We start from the raw sequence: 15,542 nt of genomic DNA, 5'->3' as shown, positions 1-15,542 counted from the left end.
AAATATATTATGCTTGTAACGTTACTGATTGCAACGGTAAGGATAGTGGAATTCCCATCTCAGACCAGTCATGTCATAGACAAGGAGCAAGCCTCCACCACCATATACCGAATAACTCGAAACCGATCGCGACTGGTACGATCCAGACTACTATGGATCGTAGAGGCGATTAGAATCCGACTGCTCGATCCGCAACTTTGCATCCAAAAGAAACTTGTGCAACCTCTGAACTTGAACTGGCCTACGAAACATCCGGTCCCACAAGTCTGTCTGACATTGACTTCACTTACCCGATTCCGTGACCCATTGACCTATCCAGTATCTAAAGCCCTCTTCCTTTGTTTCTATTTCTTGAAAGTGTGTGCAGCGTCGATCCTAACCTCCTCCACGTGATTTCTGCTACCGTATAAATTTGTGATGTATTAGGCAAGAGGAGCAATCACAGAAGACAAGCTTTGTTCGCTACCTTCTTCGTTCTCATGACTACCACGGGTATATTCAGCCACTACTCCGAATTTCTTGAGACTTTTACATCCAAGTTGAACCCTTTGATAACTGCAGGCTTTCCTTCATTTGTCAGATTCTTCATATCCATTACTTCAGCGTTTTTGTGCTGATGCTGGTCATATCTGTCTGCGTCGTCTGGTGTCCCTGCTCCATTGCCTGCTTCTGAAAAAACATTCAGAGGCAAAAAACAAGCGAGGGCGAGTGCTCTGGTGTGAAAGTACAACGGCCTCAGGCAAAGCTGTAGATTTACTGATTCAGACTGGCGCTCAGTATTCACAAAATAGAATTGAATGAAAGCTACGATGTGTCCCTGCTGGACTAAAACTGGCAGGCAATCGAGTTCAGAGTACCAGTTTAAACTTTTGAGCCCCATCTAGGCATCTTGGGGTGCCAGTGGTGCTAGTGAAGTACTCTACCGGAATTTTCCCGCCAGAGGTATGATTGCTTCAGTGGACAATAAAATTTGGTGATCTGCAAAAATATGAACGAAGATTACAATGGATTTGGTTTGAGCATATACGCAACAAAATGCAACATTTCGGCGCACACGTTTTTTATTCCATTTGCAAAGTGTTTGCAGCTATGAGCATTGTGCGACCAAGGAGCCCCATTTAGGTTCCACGTAGTTCTCTGTACTCGAAAAACTATGCTTTACAAGATTCCTCACAAACAGCTCAGCTCAAAAGCACAGTTTACTTGTTGCCAGGTTCAGTCAGTCACCAGTCGACTCACCATGGAAATTCGCGTTTAAGAGTTTAAGATATATCAGTGCTGTCGAAACTGTCGAAGTGCCAAATGCGGTACTTCTAGGTCTGCCAAAATATCTATCCATCGAGCGGCAAATACGTGGTATTTCGGAGAATATGACACTCCCGAAAGTGCGTGCTCTATTGTCTGCGTACAACCATTCTGGTGTTTAGAGGCATATTGAAATTGTTGCATTTGTATTTTGTGACATTGCAGGTCGGGCAATGAAAAATTCATGCTTCCGAACGGCAATCCCGACGGTGAAAATTACAAACTGAAGCGAACTTTTTTTAAAAAACAAACAGTTAATTGGAAGGGGCGTGCAGAGCTGCAGTGTTTCGTGTCAGTTACCTCCATAACACTCACCTTCTAAAAAAATTACATTGTATTATACAGATATGAAAAGTATAACGAAAAATTACGAAAGTGACCGAACCTTAGGTTGAATGCTGGATTGCTTTGGATAGAAAAGAAATTCCGGGTGTTTAGTATGCAACGGGATTCTCCGGTTAAATTTGAGACAGGATCACTGTACACTCAGACCATAAAATTTGACAAAAAGTCCACTGAAATGCTACTAAATCTTATAATCTTCGAAAACCGAAATATGAGGCGGTATTCTTTCTCAAGGAGGCCTGGAATACAGTAGTGGAACCGGAGATTCAGTGACAAGTTCGCCCCTTAAAGATAGGCAACCGGATGCATGTGACATTCGAAGCCTGCGAGCATGGAATGCCGCTGGTTGAAGTTTCGTGAAAGTGGATGCAGCAGGGAGAAATATCCAGAATTGTTCGAAATAGCTATCGCGAGTTCCCACTCCACATAACCCAACTGACAGTAAGAATCCAATGGCCAATGAGGTTATTGTGAAATTTCCTTCCATCGAATGGGGAAAGTATACTACTCCCCAGGACGTTAGAACAATAAGTGGATCACCCGGTGAAAATAATGGGCCTGGTGTGAGTATTTATGTAAGCTTGACTGATGTCAAACCTATAGCCAAGCACCACGTCAACACTGTTGAAAAGCTGGTGGATGTTCAGGAAAACAGCATAACGATAAAAGAAAGGTGGTACACTGGTTCAACTCTCCTGTTGAGGTGCAATACATCCCACAGATATTGTCATGCAACAGGTAGTTGGCAGTAAGCTCCCTAACAAACCTCTCTCTCAGTTGTAACGGTCACATATCGGAAGCATTCTGCTGTTTGGCTCATGTGATGTCACAAAGATGGTTTTTCATTATCATAGCGAAACCTTTCTGAAAATAAATGCTCCAAGATAACCGGATCTAAATACTTTTGAGAAATAATTACGACATTCTTGTCGGCCGACTCCACTTCACAATACTTCTTTAGTTTGCTTCCATCTTCTAAGGTTTATGCGAGTCCCTTGAATTGCATTCCCCGGTTTTCAGTGCCTCCGTTCTTGTATAGGCTGACCTCGCTTGTCTCGACTATCTACGTTGAATATGCCAGCAGATCAGCTTCATCGTCTGAACCGGACGTGATTGGAGTGGGGGTGTGAGTGACAGCTGTCTATTGCACCCTTCTAAAACGTTCGCGATCGAGAACACATTGAATCCATGCCACTCACTATAAAATACACTATAGAGGGGCCCGTTAAAGTCCCTCCAAAAAAGATAAAATACTATTGAGAAAACCACAGACACTTATAAAAGTCAATGAAGAGACTGTGGCAAACAGAAAACAAGCTATCAACCCAAACGGACAAACGCATACAAAACACAGACGGTTTTCACACCACTCCATAGGCATGTTAGGTAAGACACGCTCATCTGGGACACTGTCCACACAATCAGTCAAGGAAGAATGAACCATGGACCCGAATTTATGGATGCGAGGCAACACCATAATAAAGCGATAAATAAGTGAATGGGATTACCATAAGCTTCCAAGGGCTCACTGAGCCTTAAAAAACTAACTGGTCTTGTGTTGCGGCATTGCGACCGCATGCAGCTGCGTAAGGGAGGTAGTGATGCTTGGGAAAAATAATATTTGGCCATGAATGCTTTATTCTGCTTTTGATGATTTGGCGATCCACGGTCGAAGTGGTTACGTCGGTGTGGCGCCCCATCGTGCACCCCTCGTCCGGGCGGAACGCTCTAATCCGTTTATTTTGGGCAGTTGATTCTCGCGTCTGCTGGACATCTGTGATAGTGGTATCCAGTAGACTGATAAGAACGCAAGACTACTGCAGTGTAACCTAACGAGACTAAGCAACTTAGATTGCTTGTTTCCTACCATGGGTAGCTCCCAAGTGTAATCCCCACGTCAGGGTGTAGAAACCTTGGGACCAGTTTTATTAAAAAAGGCGATGTTGATGTAGATTTTTCTGACAATAATTGTCACTCGGCGAGACCCTAGTCTACCGTCAATTGTTGGTTATGTTGCAAAAACGGATCGATGCTTTTAGCAGGACTTTTCTGGAAGGAATAAAGAACCGATCATGTAACATTAGTATCAGTCTTGTTTTCCTGACATAAAGCAGATATACTGGCTCATTGATAAGCATGAAGTCTTCTATCACGAACGTGCCATCGTTTGTTGACATCGGGCTTGATAACGTCGTGGCAACTATCCCTGTCCAAACTATTCCTACTGGTTTTCAAACGTTAAATGGTTTAGGTTCGACCTGTTTAGTGGTCCTTTCTTATGAGGGTGTACGGTTTTGCTAAGCACCCAGTTGCAGTTATTATGAATCCTCGGCAAGCGTTTGAGCATTAGGCTGGCAGAATGCCAGTTCGAGTAGCCATTTTTTTGTTATATAGGGTTTGGATTTTTAAACTCACGACATGGTATCATGTGTTGTTTTCACAATGGATAGTCCCTAATCAGACAAGTGATCAGGTCTGTTTGTTGTTCCCTCGAATTTCCGATTTCCATTGTACAGTCAGGGAAGCCCCGGAAACCACTCCTCCATCCGGTACCTTGATTCTGCGTACAATGGGCCACTATCCGTTTCAGAACTTGCCAGTGACGACGAACTACTCTTATGTATCTCCAAGATCACCTACGCATGTAACTATCTGAACATCCTGTGCCCGGTGTAGATTAAACGGAATAAGACCAGAGGGTTGACGGAAGCAAGTAGTCCCTGAACCTTTTATATTTACAGCTGATGATCCATAATCGACCCACCCATTCAAACGGCCAATGGAATGTGAACGCAGCGCAACTCCTGCTCGGGCCAAGTGAGGTACATGCCAGTTAGCCAATCATATGAGATACTCTTTAAAGGCTGTATAGACGCAGCTAGGCCCAGAGAAAGCACTGGCTCAACTGCGCACCAACGATGTCTCTTCGATTTGGGACGAAACGTTTGCAAGCCAGTTGCCAAGTTCGGTGACAATCTGATCGACGACAATCTGATCAGCCACCTACAAAAACACCTGAACTTCCAATATTTCAACACATTGGTAAATAATCGGTTTGTTGTATGCAGTGGGTGCAATGGAAGGCCACTTTACTACCGCCGTAAGCGTAGCACTCCGCAACGTTCAGTAACAACCTAATAGTTTCGTGCACTGGTGTCCGCTTCATTCAAACTGGCGCTTAGCAGTGCCATTTAGACGAGTCATGCTTACGGCTTTGACCTACATTAGGTGAAGTCGTTTTTGCTTTTGCAACTGTTAATCTGGGGTGGCCGTGGTACCTGATGCAGGAGGTAGCAAACAAATGGGAAATTGTTCGAACTGATCAAACAGAGCGTAATGGTGGAGAAAGGAAAACCGTTACACACTGTAGTCTTTCGTGGTTTGGTTCTCCTTGCACTGTGCGTTGGCTATCATGGAAGATGTATATTAGTTGAGGGCAAATCAGTCTGTCATGCAACCAAGGTCATAACCACTGCAGGTCCAAATGGATCGGTCATGAGAACCAGAAAAATTTCAGATACTTTCTGTCCTGCACGCATCAACCTTCTAGTGCAGAGTTATCAATCGCTGGATTAATGGAAATCAGATGGTTTCATTTTCCTCCACATCACCCAGCTTCCGACTGGACGAAATCTATGTATGCATATAGAGCGACACCGCTCAGATACATAATAAACTCATGTGGTTTGCTACGCCAGATACTCTGTTTTTTCGGTTGTTCCATGTGGTTTCTACGCCAGATACTCTGTGTTTTTTCGTTGTTCAACTGAATGGATCCAGCTATTTTAACTTGGCGCCATCCTCCACATCATGAACAACGTGCGTTTTTCGAGACCGTGAACAAACAAAGTGCTAGTATTCGGGTCTGATACTTCTGGGAGAATCTCAGGAGACTACTTGGTACCGGAATGTCCTTTAACCACATACGATCATATTTCGGTTACTGGAACAGACCTTGACAGTGCTGCCCTGAGTCCTTTCGGACGTCATTATCGCTCACATGGTGATCCATTCAGCACTGCACGCGTGCGGTAAAAATTGAACTAATTTAACGATTCTGCATTAGGTAACAAGTATTTCTTTCGTCCGTTAGGAAATAAGGAAGTGTCTGTAGCTGTAAGACGATCGTTATTGAGGAATCATGCTTTATTTTAAAAATTAGTTTTGAAAATCTGGAATGGTCACATAGGGGGGGAAAGACAAGTTGATTACCCCATAAGCAGTTCAGCAGTATTCAACGTCCCCTTGATGATTCGGTAGAAAAGCCATTGCAAGTCTAATCTGATTCGCTCACACGTTTTGGCGTTGCTCAGATCCTTTAATGTGTTATCTTTAATGTGTTACTGTCTTAGCGGTCAATTCTGTAAATGATTGCCTAATCGGATGAGATCTTCACAGTCTATGCATCCGGTACTGTACGAAAGGTCATCATATTTCTCCATAAAAAGTTGAAGTGACTCCATTCAGCTTTGTTGGGAATAATCATGCCTGATAAATAGAAGTACAAAAATTCAGCGAAATTAGAATGAAATTGTTCATCACTATGGTTTTTGCCTCAAGTATGACAGCGTAATCATCTTCATTCAGAACTCGCAAACTATGGCCAAGCCCTACCAGCAAGCGACACCCATCGATGAAATATAATCCGCCTAATTGTTGAGTTTCGCTTTTAGACATCTGTCCAAATACCCGCGAAAATTATTTCGTCTAATTTGCAAAGATTTACCAAATGGGTTTATTAAGTTATGAAGCAATCAAACAAAGTCGTTTTCTTTCTAGACAAGTTTGGAAGGTTATATTATGTTTGGTAACAAGCCCGTCAATGAAAAAGTATCCCCCTGAAAACCCGAAAGCTTCAGTAAGCGCTGCATCTTAGAGTGAACCGTTCGAAAATCTGGTTTTACTTCATATCTCTTGTACATGTTACCAAGGGTGAATCCTAGTTAAGAGAACTGCTGTCGTTCTCTACAGTAACTCAGTGTGTTGGTCGATACTTCGGTCACTTTATCGCATAACGTTTGACTCCATATGCTAAGTAAAGATCTGATTCGTACTAGCCCACTACTATAGATTATCAAGACTGTGTATCCCTAATGTGGTCCTAAAGGTTCTCTTGCGTAGGTCTGTACATTTAGAGCTGTGTATTTGCTCACATGTATTGGAGTCATCTTGTCAAACTCTAATTTTCTTAGTTTCCTGACCCGCAGTTGATTTTCGATTACCCATATCGGTGAACTTCCTACCTCCATTCAAGAAGCGTGTCGTTTAAACAGAGAGCAGATCTGTTTCCTGGTTACAGTCCCCACCATCCTTCACGCACTTGATGAATATCAGAGATCTGATTCAGGTGTTTGTGGTTGCGGAAGTTTGTGTAAACTACATACCCACATGACTCTCGTCTGAACAGTCGTCATCCTGTCCTGGTGCAAGCATTCTGATGAGTTTACACTAAAGGGAAGGAAGCACCGGACTCGAGTTTTGCTCTTATTGGAGCCTTGGAAATAGTGCAACAGTGCAGTAGTGTCATGCTGGGGTTCGAACTCTGCAGATCTAACATGCGGGGCAAACGTTTTGCTACTACTCCACCAGCACACGCTGGACTCATCCGAATTTTTACGTCTGAGCAGGTAAACACGAAAATGTTCGCGCGTGAGTGGTGTGAGCGGAAATCCCTCGAAAAACGACCCAGTAACATACTTTGGCTTTACCGATGGACTGGCACTGCTGGTAAGCTCTAATAAGACCGAAACTCGAGTCCAGTGCTTGCATCTTTGGTGTGTGTGGGCCAGAACCCTTGCGCCTGGACAGGAGGACGAATGTTCAAACGAGAGTCATGTGAGTACCCATCATATATATATATATATGTATATATGGCGTGATGACCATAATTACCGTCAACACAATTGGCGACCACGCCTGTTTAGCCCAACAAGAGTCTAGCAAGAGTCATATGAGTGATTTCTACCCATGCAAACCTGTTCTGGTCCACTAGCTGACATTAAGATGCAAACAAAGACAGCACATTTCGACTACGAAAACAACATACGATTAGAATACCGGATTAAAACGCGTTGAAACATAAGTTAACTTTGTTGAACCCATTTTGACTTTCAGTCATAAGCCGATCTTCACACGTTCCTGTCATTGCAGTAGTGCGCTGGTCCGGTTAGTACCGGGCCATTGGGCCGGATATAGCGTAGCACTCGAATTCGGCACTATAATCAAAAAGTCACTCCTAAACTCCTAAATCGTGCAAGCACTTCAAACCATAAGTGTGCGTCATTTAGTCAAATCATCCTATCTGTTGAAAAGAACTGTCAGATTATGAGAAAGTCAAGCTTGTAAGGTATCTTGCGGATTATTGAAAATATGACTAGAATACTAGAGGAGCACTAGTTTTCAAATCATTTTGGTGGAACATCACGTTGCCAGAAACTCGGGAACTGCATCAACCCGATGAGCTCAAGTGGGACAAAAACGCTCGTGGACGATTGAGGGGACTTCAGCAACCTTATGAGTAGTGTGTTCCATCGAGAAGATACACTGCAATATCTCTTATTTTGTACCAGCCAAAAAATGACGCATTTTTTGCAGTACATTTGGTCAAAGAGTACCATAACCGAATGAGTCACTTTGGATTTGACTGAGTTTCTCGTTTACAAAAAGTCAGTTTGAAAATGAATGTGTGTTACTGACTGCGTAAAACTTGGTCTTCAAAAAGAACGTTAAGTTACTGGAAACTGGGAGACTGCACCTACCTGATAAACTCCAAGACGAAAGACACTGACCGCAGCCTGCCAATTCGTTCTTGTCAATCTTAGGGGCAGCATATCCAACCAATATCCTTGGCATATCTTTCAGTTGAACCAAAGTACTCTAAGCACACTCTGAAACCCGATTACTCCGCCCCCAGTTGGCGAAAGGTTTGGTCCAGAAAACACTTCCGGCTCAACTATATTTCACACAAACATTCTCCCCTGATACAATCTACTGTGTGGAAAAAGTGAGCAAAATGAACTTGAATTGAAATCCTCTTGAATCAGCTTGGACGGAACTTCCGACAAAAATCGTAAAACCTCATCTGTTGACGGTAAATTAGCACATGCCCCGACCCACTTAGACCTGAGGGGAATCGAGCTTCTTGAGTTTCTAGCACGACAGTTAGACTCCAGTGAATTCAATAAAATGCATTTAGATCATATCAGCACGTTGGTTGCACTTAATCTCGAAAGTCAGCTCTAGGTGACTCACCAAAATGCAAGACAAAGTCCGGCGTATGTCAGCATTTTGTTTTTATGCTGTTAGTAGTGTGCTAAAATCATTCAGTCCACAGAAAAAAAATAGTAGACTAAAATAACAAACCAGTCCAGTCAATCAAATCAAAGGTACAAGGCTTCTGTGCGCACAGACTCGTTTGATCTCGATTAACCAGCTTGGCTTCATCAAACGATAGCAAGCCCTGAATAACACTTCAAACCGAAACCTAGCCGGTTTTCTTGGTCGAACGCGCGGGTGATGGCTTGGATAGGTGAGAATAGGTTTCCGAGCTAGGGCTTGCCTTGTTTCCATCATCTGAGTCATCCGACTCAAATAGGCCGGGCATGTTCCGAGGCAAGCTCGCACAAGCCCCGATATGCTGGACCAATGAACGTACCACCAGAATTGGAAGACAATCGGCGTACGGCTTGCGGGTCACAGACTTTGGGCACATCACGCGTCGAATCGCTTAGATCAGTTTGCTTCGTTGCCGATAGAAAAGTCAGTCGTGCTTGCTGTTGTACACACAACATCAGCCATTGATTTGCATCCTCTGGTTGCAGGCAAGTGGTATCCTTTAAGTATTATTGTGATGAAAAAAAACTGTCCTTTACTCGGTATTCTTGCGGTTGCCGGGTAATTAGATTCCTCAGTTCACTCGTTTAATTTATTGGTTGGGCACCAAATCCTATCAGATTTATTTATCCCCTTGAATTGGGCCCCCTGCTTCTCCTATGAGTTATTCATGTGGGTTCTTGTACAGTCTTGGACGCTTTTGTTCTTGTCCTAAGTGGGTGATAAAGTGGGTCAATTTCAATGCTTGTTGATGGCGTCTTTGATAGATTACACCGTATCCGTTAATTCATGTTCTTTATTCGTTTCCTGCTTCAGCCAGTAAGTGAACGGCATTCCAGTGGAACTCGTGTCCTTCCAGAATTTTGTTCACGAAGATGAGAGGAAATCGATCGTATATTTTAACAGCGAATTTGTGTTCATTTATTCTGGTGGAGAGCTTTTCACCCGTCTGTCCTACTTAGCGTTTGTCGAGAAACTTGCACTGTATCCTGAGTATGATATTGTCGCACGAGCCTTGCAGTCATTTTAGCAATGTTTCCATACATATGAGAGTCCTATCCATTTGATTCCGATCTGGGGTGTTTTGCCAATCGTATTCAGCTTCCTCAGTGATCTGCTAATAGAATCATTTGCTTTTTCTTTCTCTGAAAAACCCTGTATAGGCACTTCTCCTTATTTATCTTGCAGTGTAGCAGTGTTGCAGTATGTTTTGATCCATCTGAAAAGTGTACGAATGAAGCTTTGTTTGTGATCATTCTGATGATTGCTGCGATAACTCAGAATGTGTCCTGTATACGTCACCATTCCGTAAACCTGCATTTGTAACGTCCCATTGGCTATCTAGTGATGTGCGCGTCCAGAAATGCCAGCGTTCCGTTTCTGTCTTCTTTGATTTTCGATGGGGTGTCCTCGGGTAACTTTATTCAGTAGTGGGCATACTGGTTGCGGATCGTCCTGTATGATGAGGAAAGAAGTGTCGTTCATTTAGGGGATCTATACCATAGGATTCATATGTTTTACTATACGTTTCAGGTATTGCTTTGTGACTTCTACTACAAATTCTGAAATCAGCGACCCAAAGTTGTTCCTTCGTTGAACTCGATATAGGTGGTCAGGCATAAGTTGAGAATTGGCAGAGGTATTCTTTCTCAAGCTATCTAGCTGGAACGCTGAGGTTATCCAATTATTCGACCACGGAATTTAGATCTACATACGTGAAAAGCGAGATCACACTAAATGGGATCATTATTACCTCTGGATGACAAGTTCTCCTGCGTTGTTGGCTTAGTGCTGAGGCCACAACTGAAATGAATCACATATCAAAAACATTCCTGAAATCACTTCAAGAATCACGACAACAAAATAAGACTGTAGATTACACAAAAAACATCACTGAAAGCAAAAACCTCATCAAGCCCAGTGATAAAAAACAACAATATGAGTGCTGCTGGTATAACATGTGAATATCGGGCTATCGTCAAACCCATTTTCAACTTGGATTATAAGAAAATTGGTTCGATCTTGTTGATTCATCGCACACCACCAAGTGCAGCCTATCGGTTCCAATTAGACCACATGTTTAAAGACAAGATCAAAACAGATTCACGAACTAAAATAATTAAATAAGAAGCTAATGGATCCGTGCAAGAACAATTCCATTATCATAATAAACCAAATGGTCAGGCTGGGAGATTTCTCAGTACCTTCAAACAGGCAACTCGAGGTAAATAGGGTCATGGCACGGTCGCAAAACATACGAATAGATTTATCCGAATGCACTGGTCTACACCAAGTCAAGCCGTGCTAAACGGCTTGTCTCTTGCAAAAATAATGCTCAGTCAAATCATTCGTCTTCCTTACCCTACAGTGCCATCCTTCGTAAAACCTCATTTTGAACATGGCACTTAGCCACAGTAGCTTGGTCTGGGATATCACATGTGGATATGACACGTTAACGATTTCCGGACTGATTCTACTCAGTGGATGCTTGAACTGGTACTTCATCGCTTTGTCAGTTTCATTCACAAATTCATTCTAAATGAATAGACGTAATACACTACTCATAACCTTGCTGAAAACTCTTTGACAGCCCACAGTCGGTTTCGCCCTTATTGGGGCGTAGTCCCCGAATACACGTTAGCCTTATGTTATACCTGGATCCAAATTACACGAAATTAGCGAAATACACTCATTTGGTTCAGCGAGTGGTTTACCTGGAACCCAACTGAACCATTGTAAATAACTTTAGGTGGACCAGAGGCACGAGTGACATACAATGTCATACAAATAGGTCACTAAGCTATAGAGCGCGTAATCCTACTTCCTCTAAAAAAGCCCATGTAGGCAATGACCCATTAAACCTAGAAACCATCAGATCGTAATATCTCGTGCTCAGGACGACGCAGCGTTTTATCATTCAATGCCCACCAGACCACCCATTAGAGGTGCATTCAAGCAAGGTTACGGACGATCGTTCACGGGAAGAAGATATTGAATTGCCTTTGAATAAGCGTGCATGATAGGCCATTTGGTTAAACTGCTTTATCTTCTTCAATCCCGTGACTAACTGACATCCCGCAACGCATACCATCGTTAGAACACTGGTGTACTATAAGATCGAATAGCTCCCGGGGCTTCCCCGTGCACCACCAAATGAAGCCTATCGGTCCCACTACACGAACATGTGTAAAGACAATGCAGTGTATTTGTTCAAACCGAAATAGATTCACAAACCAGACTAATTGGACAGATTCAAATTGGTCCGACAAAGAACAATCCACATGTTGGATGGACACAACCGAGTGCGTTCAGGGGAATTCGTTCAAAAGAATGTATCCTTATGCATTATGAATGACGCAAGTCTACACCCAGGGACTTGATCGTATCGTTCTGAAGGCCGTCGATATCCACGCCGACCCCAATCACAATGAATCTGGTGGCATTTCACTCTGGCAACACAACCATGTTCTGTATTGTATTACGTGAGGATGAAAGACTGTTAATGCGAGTTTCGGGTCACTTACAATGTAGAGTGGAGCGCGGCGGGGCTTCATGGAAGATGCCATTTGAAAACATATTGCACAGAACGTTTGAGGGCCAGCGGTATGAGTCTGGTATGCGAATAGTCTGGACGATTCTCGGGAGATCTATCACAGAAGTGTGCAGTGACTCGACAAATCCTTGGTGCGCCACATGTTCAAGAGGCATGTTGTCCATATGCAACATATTAACAACTGTTTGTATCCAGTACAAAACAGACGTTAGATACTTGACAGACAGGTGCGTACAAGGGGATTCCGTTGATGATGATAAACTCGCGGAGTAGAAGATATGCTTTGGAGGTGTAAAGTATGGATTATCCACAATGTCTCCAGGGACGCGGAAATTCCGTGGTGAGTAACTCGCACGGATTCAAATGCCACAGTCGACTGACAAAAGGACAAATGACCATGGTACCAATGGAAGCCGTACGAGACGAATGATGTCCATAACAAACGGAACACGTTCTGGAGGGTCTTCATGAACGTCATATGTGCAGAAGGCCAGTAATGCGTAGAGGATCAGAATACACGGGACTGTGACCAAGGAGATGAGCACCGATAAGAGTGGTATGGTTGCCGGATAATAGTCCCACAACAGTTTGATCCGATCCTCCGTTGCCGTGGACCTCAGTCCCTCATAATTAGCTGAAATATTGTATAGTGATGCAGTCATTAGGGTTGAATGTTCACCCGAGAGGACACAAGTAATGTGAAGATCGACCCAGCGTGTGCGTTCGTGTGGGTGTATTCGATCAGCTTTTCAGGTATCAGTCGTCAGCAGATGGCCTTGTTTGATACACAGTATTGATTGTGGTGTTGTTTTGTCCAAGTGGTGCACGCCGCGTCCACCTTTGTCACCTTGTTCATACACGCAGCTTCCGTTCGGGTCGGTCTGAATCCTGTTTCTCTCTCCCCCTCTCCAGTAGACAGTAGATTGGGAATTGAGCAGCGTACTACTCAGCCAAGTTTTCGAGTATCACGTGTTTTCAGTAGATGAGAATTGGTTATGCGGATTGGTTTTGGGACTTACGGGGCAGTTAGAGCAATTATGCGCATACTGTCATAATGTTTCATCTGGAAGTTTATTTGCAGATTCATTTCTGTGGACCGATGGATGGTGTGTGCTATTTAACAAATGAAATACGTCAGAAATGTAGCTAAAATACGTCAATATGTGAAGTGGTGTATGTGTGCGCACGCGACGCGACGCGACGCGATGCGGTCCATTGTGCACCCTATAATAATTCACAGTAGTGTGTGCCAACAACGTACTTTGTGTTATCCTTGTTTTTCTAATGACTGTTTGGTTTTAGTGCGGAGCAATCACTCACCCAGTGTTAGACCAAGCTAATATACCGGAAGCCTTAACTACCTTACTGTTCCGAACTGCAGACATGATGTCCTAATGAGAGGGGATTAATTTTTAACCTCGGATTGAAGGGTTAGCGAATCCCACCGAGATGTTTTCCAGATAAGCCCCGCCACCAATGCAAAAAGTGCATGTGCGGAAAGTAAAGCCCCGCCACTTTGTGCTATCTCCAACTTAATGTACGCACACAACCTTGACCTATGTTTGATGAAAACAATTCCTTATCCGCAAAAATATTTCCGTTCGGACGTAAAACCTCTAATGAACTTTCTGACGCTTTCAACTCTCGTTCTTGACAAGGAGACGTTAATACGTTTTTTGCAAAGCAACGGAGTGATCCATCTGCAACGTGTATGCAACAATGGCCAGTAAATGACACTTTCAACTGTTTCTGACAGGTGGAGGTGTAATGCCCGACAGTGTCAGCAAGAAATCGGTCTTCGAAAGAGAACTTGGCTGCAGCGGTCTGGGATGGAGTTTAGAACACTAATTCTATTAACTTATTGCTGGTCCAAAAATTTGGCGAAAATCAAATTCCGCTCAGAAGAATTATCTATTAGCCACACGACTGCTGTTGACTGGAAGAGTCTGCATTTGCAGACTCTAACAGTTATCGGCGGCGCAGGTCGAGATCGATGAAACGCTAATGTCTAGCCCTAAAAACCACGCAGGGTGAGTCTTCCCAAGAAGTGGATTTCCGGAGGCATCGGCCAGGAAACTAAACAGATGTTCATGTACGCAGTACCAGATCGAACTGCGGCCAGTTGGATGGACACAATCCAAGCCTGCATCTCTCCCGGCTCAACCATGATCTCTGATGTGTGGGCATCATACCAAGGAATCGAAACGATGATTGACATGAATTATACTCATGAAACGGTTAATCATACAGAAAACTTTGTGGATCCAACGAATCAAATCATCGAATCTCTTTGGCACGTCTACAAGATGCAGAATAAACACCAATGCGGCGCACAACGCAGCTACTTGTGTGGGTTCGTCTGTAGGTAAAGGTACCGAAAAACGGATCTTTTCATGCAAATTAATAATAACATGTCCCAATTTCCCCCTCTTCACTGCAAAATTACAAGTTTCATATCTTCTTTTTTCTAATCTTTTTTGGGTGGCGGGGGTTAATTTTTTGGGGGGGCTTATCTGGAAAAGATCCCTTTCAAGGATTCTAAGCTTGAAAGGAAAGTCTTGACGGTTCCGTAGAAGGCTACGGCACTAGGCATGATTCGAGGATAAAAAACTCATTCATCTATTGGACACAACTTTTTTGGTTTTTGCATGAAAACGAGAATCAGATGTGCGTTATATATATATATATATATATATATATATATATGTAATAAGGGTAATCTTGTTTTTACCCTGAAGCAAATGGGTTGTGAATATGGAATACCTCACTTTTCCTAATCCTGGGTAGATGCGGCCTAATATCTCAGAAATGAAAATTTCTAGTGCTAACCGAGTTGTTTGAAATGATGTTCTGCTTGCTCACCTGTGATCGGGGTGTGCAATCTGAATCAGTGCATATGCGCGTTGTCGAATATTGCGGCCAAACAGATAGGCAATACCAAATTCGGTCACCACGTAGTGACAGTGGGCACGGGTTGTTACCACGCCACCACCAAGTTTCAGGTGAG

The 15,542-nt window shown here is 43.3% G+C and overlaps 1 protein-coding gene across 1 annotated transcript; it reads right to left on the bottom strand.

Annotated features, from left to right (window-relative positions):
* Positions 1-12,897: 12,897 nt before the first annotated feature.
* Positions 12,898-13,197, bottom strand: T265_13213 (hypothetical protein; the record flags this gene model as incomplete). The annotated part of the gene is made up of 1 exon (XM_009167770.1): positions 12,898-13,197. A coding segment is annotated over one exon (300 nt), but the record flags the coding sequence as incomplete, so codon positions are not given.
* Positions 13,198-15,542: the final 2,345 nt, after the last annotated feature.

The sequence above is a fragment of the Opisthorchis viverrini genome (assembly GCF_000715545.1).
Source record: "Opisthorchis viverrini unplaced genomic scaffold opera_v5_47, whole genome shotgun sequence".
Lineage (NCBI taxonomy): Eukaryota > Metazoa > Platyhelminthes > Trematoda > Opisthorchiida > Opisthorchiidae > Opisthorchis > Opisthorchis viverrini.
The sequence above is the reverse complement of the archived record's forward strand: the minus strand, read 5'-3'. Positions and strand labels throughout refer to the sequence as shown.